The sequence below is a fragment of the Drosophila serrata genome, unplaced genomic scaffold, assembly GCF_035046125.1.
Source record: "Drosophila serrata isolate PLE 108 unplaced genomic scaffold, ASM3504612v1 contig_240, whole genome shotgun sequence".
In the NCBI taxonomy this organism is placed as follows: domain Eukaryota; kingdom Metazoa; phylum Arthropoda; class Insecta; order Diptera; family Drosophilidae; genus Drosophila; species Drosophila serrata.
In genome coordinates, this window is record NW_028257138.1 from 2,258,220 (window position 1) to 2,269,356 (window position 11,137).

An 11,137-nucleotide genomic window follows, 5' to 3' on the forward strand; every position below is an offset into this window, starting at 1 on the left:
CGTTTAAGTGAAGCCCTCAAAATTCCAGGCTGTCAATTTGGGTGAAAACGAGAGGAACAACAACATGTTTATAATATTACCACCCGCAAATGTGTTAATACCCATACAATACACCTCTCTGGCCGCGTGACCTTCGTCAGGTTGACTTTAAAATATTATCACTCTAAGAGAGCTTACCTTCCATTCCCTTTGCAGAACTGCTGGGCGCCTTGAGCTGGTCCGTCTCAATGGTGGCCACATCCTTTGTGGTGTCCCTGTGTCGCAAGCGCTCCATCCGCCTCCTGTCCATCGTCGGGGGACTGGTGATGCCTCTGGGCATTCTGTTCACCTCATTTGCCACCGAGTTTGGCCAGGTTGTTTTCAGTTACGGTATGTATATAAACAGGTATATATATGTATGAATATATATAAATAAATAACCTGCCAGATGGAAGGACGAGGCGCGTTGCCGGAAGTTGCTTATCATTTGCAAGAAGAAAAGCACTGAGAAATATTGTTATGTTATCAGTAGTAGACTTTTAAGAATATAAATTTTTACAATATTAAATTCCTTATCAAAATATTTTAAAGGAAAATTTGGAAACAACTAAAATATAAACAACAGAACTTCCCAGGTCTGATCTTTTGATTAAACATAAAGATGATTACGAACCAGAAATCTAAATATATGTTTCCTCCATAAAAATATATTTAACAAGAAAGGAAGCTAACTTCGGCACGCCGAAGTTTATATACCCTTGCAGATAGAACTTCTATGACTTAGAATCCCAACAATATAAATTATATTAATTTGTGTTAAAAAACAATGAAGTAATACCTGCTTTCATTTCATTCACATATACATATTATATTTGCAGTTTTACATTCACAGATTTGCATTTTTGCTCCACATCTAACGATCGTTTGTATGGCATCTATAAGATATAGTTGTCCGATTTTCATTAAATTTGACACAAAATTTAAAACTCATATAAAATGGCTATATCTCAAATTTGATGACAATCTGCTGAAAACTGAAAATGGTATAATTTTTAATTTCATTAACTTCTTTATCATTCCTATGGGAGCTATATGATATAGTTGTCCGATTTTCATTAAATTTTATACAAAATTGTAGAGTATAGTAAAATGGCTATATCTTAAATTTTATCAAATTCTGTTGAAAACTGAAATTGTTATAATTTTTTTTGTAAAAATTATCCGATCATTCCTATGGCAGCTATATGATATAGTCGTTCGATCCGGCCCGTTTCGACATATATACGAGTGAGAGTATATAGAAGGCTAACTACAAAGTTTCATTCAGATAGCTTCAAAACTGAGAGACTAGTTTGCGTAGAAACGGACAGACGGACAGACGGACAGACGGACAGAAGGACAGACGGACAGACGGACAGACGGACAGACGGACATGGCTAGATCGACTCGGCTGTTGATCCTGATCAAGAATATATATACTTTATATGGTCGGAGGTGCCTCCTTCACTGCGTTGCAAACTTCTGACTGAAATTATAATACCCTGCAAGGGTATAAAAAGAAAGTAATATAAAATACTAAATAGAATATATAACTTTATTAGTTCCTGATTTGGCTTTGTCAAGAAATAAATGATAATTTCCGAAGTACAAAAATAATTAATTCAAAGACTACAAAACACTAATTAAATGGATGTCCAAATACCATCTCAGAGCGAGGAAAGAAATTATAAATTTAATTACTGGAAAATACAAATTCTTTCTTTGGCTTTCCCTCAATGTACATACTAAATAATACAGAAAAAAAGAAAATAATGAAAACATACCCGCAGGCATCGTCTTTGGTGTTGGGGTCGCCATGGTGCGGGAGGCATCCACCGTGATGCTGGGCAATTACTTTAAGCGGCGCCGTCAATTCGTCGAAATGGTGGCCATGTCCGGCGAGGGGGTTGGCATCGCTTTGTTCTCCGTCATCCTGAAGGAGGGCGTGGGCAAGGCCGGCTGGCGCCTGGGCCTCCAGATCGTGGCGGCCCTGACGGCACTCAGCTTCTTCATGGGCCTAATGTACCGGCCCGCCTCCCTGTACCATCCCCAGCGACGGGCCATTCAGCATCTGAAAAATCAGCGCAAGAAGGTGAATTTTACAGGAAATTACATAAAGTTTTTTTATATTTGTTACACCCACTTGCTTTTTTAGATGCGAGAGAAGAAGCCGGTTCTTAGCCAGGATGTGGAGAGCAGCTCCCCGAGATATTTATTTTTGGACATATCATCACTAAAGTCGGTGACTGTTAAGATTTTACTCATGACCTCCAGTGTGGCCTCCTTTGGCATTTATACGCCCATGTTCCTAATGGTAAGTGCTTTTTGCCATATTAATTTATCTTAATCAGTTTAGAGGATTATGGAAGTTGTCCGGTAAAAGCATTTTTGTAGTACATAAGTGGGGAATATTTAATCAGGATAATGTTTGAGCCTAATCAATATTTGTGATATTTTTTAATGAATAATCAGAGCTTGAAAGAGGGGTACTTTTGATAATTTACAGTATAGTTTTTATAGATTATCATTTATATTTTCTTTTAATTTAGGCCCTCAACGCCGCCGAGCAGGGCTCCGATGTTCAAGAACTGGTACTCCTGCAGACATTCCTGGGCATCTCCATGGCCTTGGGTGTGGTTATAGCTGGTGCATTGCTGCGACGCTGCTTCGTGATTAAGCACTTTGTGATCAATACGAAAATAGTCACTCAGGTAAATAGATACATCAAATGGGTAAATGCTTAACAATAACTAATATGATCCTTAGCTTTTCATATCAATTGTGGCCTTGGCAATTCTGTTTCTATCCTTTGTCATGGGCTATACGGGCCTGTGCATACTGAGCTGGCTTTATGGCATCGGCCTGGGTGGTTTTCAATATTCATTGAAAATTCTGGCACTGGAGCGCATCAAGCTGAAACACTTCTCCAAAGCCTGGGGTGAGTTTTCCGTGGAAAATATTGATTTCCACTGACTTCCTTTCCTCGCTACTTTATTTTTTCTGAAAGGTTTCATTCGGGGTGTCGAGTCAGTTCCTGTGCTGATAAGCGTTCCACTCACCTCATTTCTGAACGATTACTCGCTGAAATATGGCCGGGCGGGCTATTATATATGCTCGGCGGCAGCAGCCATTTCGGGCATCATTATCTTCTTCATAAGTGAGCCGCAGCAGCAGCAGCATCCGCAGCAGCATCAGGATCAGGGGCACCATCACTACCAGCACCGGAACGGTCATCTGCCGACGCCCTTGCTGGTGCGTCACTCCTCCGCCCGGCAGCATCGCACGCATCTTCCGCTGGACTATGGCTATGGGGAGTATCCGGCTCCAGATCTCCTCAGTCGCAGTTGCATTAGTCTCAATCAAATGGAGCCGTATCCTCAGCAGACCGGCTATTGCCAGCGTCACATGTTCCAGCAGCAGCAGCAGCAGCAGCAGCAACATTCCCACCTGGAGCAGTTGGCCTGTCACAATCTTGATGTAACTAAAGCACTTGACTAAATGTTATTTTATTTTCAAGTTGTTTCAGTTTAGTTTCTTATCTTTTTCCTTAATTCATCTTCTTTTAATTGATTTCTTTGAGTTGAGCGGTTCTTATTACGCTCTGTTGCAAGCAATTTATACAGAGCAAACGAACTTTAAGACTCAATAAGTTCGATTAAAAACTGTTTGCTCTTGTGTTTGATTGAGTGTTCTCTAATAATATTTAAATAATAATTTGCAGCTCTTAGAAATGCTTGTAAGTTACCATAAAATCTCATTCTTTTCTCGCCCTGTGCAGGTCCGTGAAGCCTACCAGCTGGGCCAGGGTAGCATCGGTGCCAGGATGGGCAAGCGGCTCCAGCGGAGTCTGTCCTTCATCCAGCAGCACAGCAACTGCTGCGACGGGCAGATGTACTGCAGCTGGCACAGCACCTACGAGCTCGGCTGTCACAAGAGCAACAAGTGAGTACACAAGCCCCAGTCCCTGGCCACTCCTTGGTGAATGCTCGGTGAACCCTTGCTCTCCTCTCAAACGTAATTGAATGGCAAATCAAAGTTCAGCTTTGAAACGTTCCGGCGAGTAGAGTTCAATCTCAGAAAGCTTACAGAACACTAAAAGGGGAGAAAAAATAAAAAGGGATTAAATAGAGAGAGAAATATTGAAATGCTAGAAACAATATATTTTTAAAAGGCAATTTTCAGGAGCTTATAGTGATGGTGTTGATTTATTTGCATTTAATTTCTTTTTAAAACCATATCAAGCTTTTATCGCACACAATTTGTGAGTTTCCATAGCAGCGAAAAATTCGATTAAGCAGGCAATTATCAAAAATTAACATATTAAAGAGCAGAGAAAACAGAATTGAAACAATAAAAAACGTTAATTAATTAATAAATACATGCTGGATCGATAGTTAAAGCAAAACCCGATTTTCGTTTCTTAATTATAGAAAAGAGGGATAAAGAAGAGATAATTTCTGAATATTAAATCAACTATTTAAAATGTTTCATAGACTTTTCATGCTTTTCTATATCAATATATCTTACTTAAAGATAGCTTAAAGTAATATAACATATATAATTTTTCTTTTATTCAACATTCGACATATCAACATTACAATCGATATGATAATGGGGAGATATTATATTCTATATGGAAATTTTCGCCTTGATAGACATCTCTTAATAGTAGTTCTTCGAATAAAATTATCAATGTAACCCAGAGAATAGACCTTCCACAAGCCTTGTCAAATCAAAAACCAATTAAAAGATTTCCCGCCAAGCAAAACAATCGTCGGCAATCAGGCAAGAAGCCCCAGAAGAAAGACCAATCAATTTAGAGATGGCCTCTGTCGCCATCTTCTGCCCTTCGATGCTCATGGAGGCCGCAATTTTGCCATTTTGCCATTTTGCCACTTTGGCATTTTACCATTTTCCCCAGCATTTCGCCATCGATGACACTTTTCCGCAGCCTAAACCTTGGAAAATTGACTTGCCATTGCAGGAGCCACCAGCAGCAGCAGCAGCATCAGCCGGACAGACAGCCATTGATATGCACCTGCAGCAGTCCAAATGGACAGCATCATTCCCACTCCACCGGCTACGGAGTACCCGCCGCCAGCTCCGCCCGCAGTCGCAGTGTTCCGGAGGGATTGTCCACCATGTCGCAGCAGTGTAACTGCCGGCACGGCCCGGGAATGGGAATGGGAGTGGGAGTGGGAGTGGGAGTGGGAATGGGAGGACACACGGGACCCACGCGAGAGTTCATCTACGTGCCGCATGCCTACGCCTCCCTGCAAAGGACACCGCATCGTCACAGCCAGGGGATGGGTTCAGGCTCGGGCTCGGCTCCAGGATCGGGTGCGGGTGGGGGTACGGGAGCAGGAGCAGGAGCAGGAGCCGCTCCTGGTGCCCCTTGCTCGGCATTGCGAAGCAATCCTCAATGCCGACTGAAGCGCTCCCAATCGCTGTGCCGACCCACAGCGGTGCAGTTTGTGGAGCAAATCACCACGTCTGTATAAGGAAAAGCCTGCGGAAAACAGGGGGAAGCCACTTGGGCGAAAAATCTAGCTGAAATCTAGCAAAAGGATTTTTGGAAATCTATTACTTATCAGTTTTATTGGGAAGTGCTTTAGTTTTGAAATTTCGTTAGTTTTTTTGTTCTGATTCAAACAATATTTAAATAAGAGCTAGATCGCTAAGGACATGCTTGAACTCAGAAAATCTAAAGAAATTCAAATGGGATTTTGTTTTATTTTTTAAATTGTTAAGAGAAGGTTTTGTCTCTGCTCATGTATAAATTTTTACTTATATCAATTAGAAGTCCGAAAATAAGAACTCATAGCAATCATATCATATTTTTACTATGTTCCGTATGTTTATAAATGAAGAAGTATTCTCTAATATATGTAGTTTTGCTCCATTAATTTTTTTGCTAAATTTCAGCATTATTTTTCTCCAAGTGCATGCCCTGTGGGGCAAGGCAAACAGAACAAAGAAAAATCGAAGCCTCCGCGCAACAATTGGGTCCTATAAAACTTATATTTTGGTATTATGGCCCCCCACCCACACCCGCACACCCGTACACACACACTCACCCCCCAGGCACACCCACACACACACACACACACACGACTACGTGAATCGCATGCAGAATTTGTCAGATCTCTTCTAGTCCTCTTTGTCGTAGCTCTAGCTCTACTTAGAAATGTAAACTTAAAACGAAAGTGTAACTGAAATCCCACAACAAACAAACAAAGAAACGAAACGAAACTCGATGAATTTTTCACTCACAAAAAAGTCCCCCATTACGAGGATGAAATTTTTACTCATTAGCATTTATACAAATACATATATGGTATATATGCTATATATATTATAGGGATAACAGACAGACGCAAAAGCTTTATCTTTGTCTCAACAACTGAGTATTCAAATGATGGCCAATACATAAATATTTATGAGATAATTCAATCGAAAGCAGAAAAACTTCTTAAATGGTCCATTTTATATATGAAAATGTGCATACACTTAACCACCGAATACCGATTACCGATTACCGATAACCGAAAGACGCAGATGTGTGTATATATAAATATATATATACATATGCAGATGAAGTCGATCCAATTAAAGGACTCGTCCCCGAGGAGGGCAAGGCTGAGTATCCTGAGCCGTTGTCGGGGCCATCGCTGATTGTCCTGTCGGCGCAGTACTTTATTTTTCAATAACAATTATATATTGCATAATTAAGAGGCGTTTAACGGGAAATGGAAATTACTTTTGCCCAACACACGAGGGCGAGTGCGAGCCTTATTTTTCAATCGAAATGAAGCATATGAAATAATAATGATTACCGATATGATAGCACCATAATTAATTGATGCTGGCAGCTCAATTATCGCAGGGGAAGTGGTCAGCAGAGGATGTGTAATCCCCAAATGGATAACTAATAAAAAATACACAGTATAAATAACACCACACAAAAAAAACGAACGAAATAGGAAAACAATTTGCAAATCATTAGGAATTCATAACAAAAAAATGATAACAGAAATCATGTGAAAATTCCGAATCAGAAACAGCTGCATAATCAGCTAAATAACAAAAATCCATACTAAAACTAAAGAAAATTTAAAAAATCAAGAGCCAGGTGGCAAAATAAACAGAATAAATAAAGCATTTGCGAGAATAAACAAGAAAAAATACAGGAAAAGTCAACAGAGAGTAAAAAACGAATCGTAAAGTGAATATTTAAAACAAGCTAGTTAAATGGCCAATTCCAGACTAAAACAAAAGACAACATTAAAACAGTATGTCAAAGAAGCAAAAACCGAAAATCTAATGGAAACCGAAAAACCAATTTATATAAAATTTGCAAACGAATGAAAAGAAAATACAAATTTATAAAATTTCACCATCGATTGGATAAGCTAGAAAAAACCTCTCCCCTTGTGTACATATATACTGAATTTCCCCAATGAAAATCCTCACACAAATAAATACTCAAGAAGGAAGCCAACAACTGCCATAAATGCAATAAAAGAAACCAATTTACATATATTTATATTTATATTTAAAGGCATCTATAAAAATTCTTCTTTAGACAAATTTCTTCACTCCTTTTTCACGGTCCTTAAAATAAATTAGACCCACACACACACTCTCCTCTTCCTCTTTTCGCCAATTGTGTTCAGCGAAAACAAAATGTAGCATTAAATAATATTAGCCCCCCCCAAAAAAAAAAAAAAAACCAACAAGCATATCTATGTGCCAAATGAAAAACCATAAACTATTTGAAACTTACCAACTTAAGGTACAACAACTCGTAGCTAAAACAATTTTTATCTGTTTGGGGGTCTTTAGATACGTGCAATTTTTTCAGAGAAAAAACAAAAAACAAAAACCAACCTAAGGCAAAACTCATATTTGTAACTCTTTATCATTAGTAGTTTAGTGTGATAAATGTTAATAAAGAACCATAAACGAGAGACAAGCTTCCCTTTTGGCATTTCAATTCAATTCAATTTGTGTCTTAACTGGGGGGAAAAGCCCGGAAAAACCCTTTTTGGCCAGCCGCAAAATCTCCGGATGCTAAGCTGAGGCAGGATAAATAATAAAACTTTGCATTTATTACGTGCTAAAATTTAATAAACAGGTTCAACGACAGTGTGAATGTCATATTTCATTTATTAATTAATGGCATTAACATAAAGCGTCAATTTGTGCCTTCCACACGGATCCGCAATCCCCGAAACCCATCCATAAAAGAAGAGGCAACGCCACTCTAAAGCCGGGGCGATTAAAAAGTTTATCCTAGGCAAAGTCAAGACCGCTCTTAATGTTGCATATATTGTGTGCACATAACCCCGGGCAACCCCATTACGGAACGTGCCTAGACTGTAAACAGTCGCCCTGGGAGTGAATCCTCAGACACAGGACAGCATACACATACAAAACATACACCACACACACACACGTCGCGCACAACAATTCCGCACAGCGTCAATGACATGCTCAATTTTTCATGCATTATGCCGGGGCCTACGGTGCGTATGCTTGATATTTGCCTCAATATCGGGCCCGAAAGCACATTTAAGCCGCCGAAGCAGAAGCCAAAAGCTGATGCCGATGCTGAATCAGAATATTTGCGTAGCCAGGGCGAGAAACTTTACAGCCAGTCCATAGTCGACACAGAGCCCATGGCCGAAAAGCCATAAGACAATTTGCTGCTAGCTTACATACTGACACTGGGAGAAATACTCCACAGAAAAGGGGTAAGTAAATTCTACAGTTCAATCATATTCGTTTATATTGTGTATAAGGCTTGCTTAAGCATTTATCTATAATCTTTATAGGATTCTTAGAGGAAAAGAAACATCTTCATGAACCCTATATAGTTTCCTAAATGTTTATAAAAATTATAGAAATATATATATGTAAGAAAACGATTTTCTCAGTGCCTTCAAACTCATACATTCACGCTAGATACACACACCCATGGCGATGGTTTATCTTGGGGATATATAGTAGGCACGAGAGCTGGGGATGATTTCGTTGCTATTTCGGCTGTCGGAATTGTGGGCTTTGAGCAAACACCGAGAAACGGAAACTATCGTCTACTATATTGAGGAAATGGTTAAAGGCAGCGCGGTCGTCTGGCATTTCGGGTTACATAACTGATTAAAGATTGGCCTGGCTTATGGGGATATATGTGGTAAGATGTGGTAAGAGATTGGGCCCAGGGCCAACCTCTCGTGTCAACTTGTTGACTAAGCAAAGTTCGCCCCACAATATGAGTTATGATTTACTCAGTTCTTAAAAAAGGCAAGAAGACAATGATAGGGGGAATTGCCTTTCAACGCCTCCTATTTGGACAAGAAAAAGATAACGTAACATATATACTGATACTTGGCTGTCATCTATCACTGCTATTGATCATTATTAATTAGTTTCACACAAAAATGGAGTTGGATTAAGTATTGGTGATTTAATCAAAGGCTTTGGTGAAATTAAAACAATGAAAATGGGTAAGGTATCTTTTTAAGATGAAATATACCGGCGAATCCCGATATTTATATACCCTTGCCAAGAAAATCAGTCATAACTAGGTCAAAAATGCATTAATTTTAATTCGGAAAGCTCTATAATGTTAGTTTTTGTTAGGTTAATAAATCTGCATACTCAATTTAAAAATTCAAAACTTTTAAAATTTTTGTCCATTTTTGACAATTTTAATGATGTAACAAATTATAAAATATTCAAAACTTTGAAAAAAAATTAAATTTTTGCCGAACATAGCTAGATCGATTCAGCTTTTGACCCTGATCAAGAATGTATGTATATAGTTTAACGGGTCGGAAATGATTCCTTCACTGCGTTTTAAGCTTTTGACTGAAATTAGAATTCCCCCAAATTTAAATATTTGACTAAAAATTTTATATGATAATTTTTGGGAAAAGTGAATCTTAAAAATACAATAACTAAGCCAAAAATGCATTAATTTTATTTCGGAAAGCTGTTCTGTGCTAGTTTTTACAGGGTTATCAAATCTGCATTTTGAATTTTAAAATTTAATAAATTTAATTTTTTGTCAAATTTTGACACTTTGACAATGCCCATTTTTTACGACAAAATTTTAGTAAAAATGTTCAAATTTTTTTTTCTTCGTAAGATGGCTAGATTGACTCGGCTTTTCATGCTTATCAAGAATATATATGATTTATATGGTCGGAAACGACTCCTTCACTACGTTTTAAGCTTCTGACTAAAATAATAATACCCTGAAAAGTTAAAAAAGTGCCTCTTTAGAACGACACCACCAGAACAGAACTCCGACTTCCACCACAACTTAAAGATTATGACGTCCTTTAAGAACCGCAATAACAAATCCCGCCTTGGACATTTCCTCAGCCGGCAAAATGAATCTTCAAACGTTTTATATGCGTCCTAATGCCATAAAGCAGGCCAAAATTCGTGGTTTTGGCCCTGTTGTAACTGTTGTAATTTTGTTATGACCATCACCAATCTCCACTCTCTTGGCCCCTAATTCCCGCAATTCCGTGCCCCTGAAAGTATGCCAAAGGAAATTTCAGAGTAATTTAGTGAAATGCTGCAATGGCAGCGCTCCAGCTTCCGTCTGGGCTTTGTTCTTTCATTTTGTGTGGCAGATATCTCAAGCAAATTAACCTAACTACTCCTAATACCACGCTTTCCCATTTCCCATTTTCCTCTTTCCAACAACGCACACAAGAGGACACACAAAACCCAATTAAATTCTTCCGCAAAAGCATAAAAGCTTCGTTGCTTCGATTAAAGCTAGCCCCAGGATGATAAGTGCAGGGGTTACACAGAGGAAAAATATAGAACCCCAATGGGAATACTCGTAGGAGGTTATCAGGGTTTCGGACTTTAAGTCCTTTATGAAGTATTATAGAAAGGGAGTTTATCTGCGGGATTTATTGTGGAATAGAACTGGGGGACAGCCATTTGGCGTTATTTGAAAGTTTGAAAAGAAGATAAGTTAAGAAGTTAACATAAATTAAGGAAGTAAGTAACTATGATGAATTCATAGCTATGATCAGTAAGTATCAATGAAAAGTAAGTAACTCTGACCAGGAAGTAACTTTGACCACGAAGC

The 11,137-nt window shown here is 38.7% G+C and overlaps 1 protein-coding gene across 2 annotated transcripts in view; it reads left to right on the forward strand.

Moving 5' to 3' along the window:
* Positions 1 to 7,394, forward strand: part of LOC110178214 (uncharacterized) — a 65,540-nt gene extending 58,146 nt beyond the window's left edge. For both annotated transcript variants that reach the window (XM_086830487.1, XM_086830488.1), the window contains 8 exons: positions 196 to 369; positions 1,809 to 2,110; positions 2,174 to 2,332; positions 2,568 to 2,729; positions 2,785 to 2,956; positions 3,026 to 3,495; positions 3,797 to 3,960; positions 5,003 to 7,394. In XM_086830487.1, the coding sequence (XP_086686613.1) occupies positions 196 to 369; positions 1,809 to 2,110; positions 2,174 to 2,332; positions 2,568 to 2,729; positions 2,785 to 2,956; positions 3,026 to 3,495; positions 3,797 to 3,960; positions 5,003 to 5,519 (2,120 nt within the window). In that variant the 3' untranslated portion in view covers positions 5,520 to 7,394. The remainder of the gene's footprint in view (positions 1 to 195; positions 370 to 1,808; positions 2,111 to 2,173; positions 2,333 to 2,567; positions 2,730 to 2,784; positions 2,957 to 3,025; positions 3,496 to 3,796; positions 3,961 to 5,002) is intronic.
* Positions 7,395 to 11,137: the final 3,743 nt, after the last annotated feature.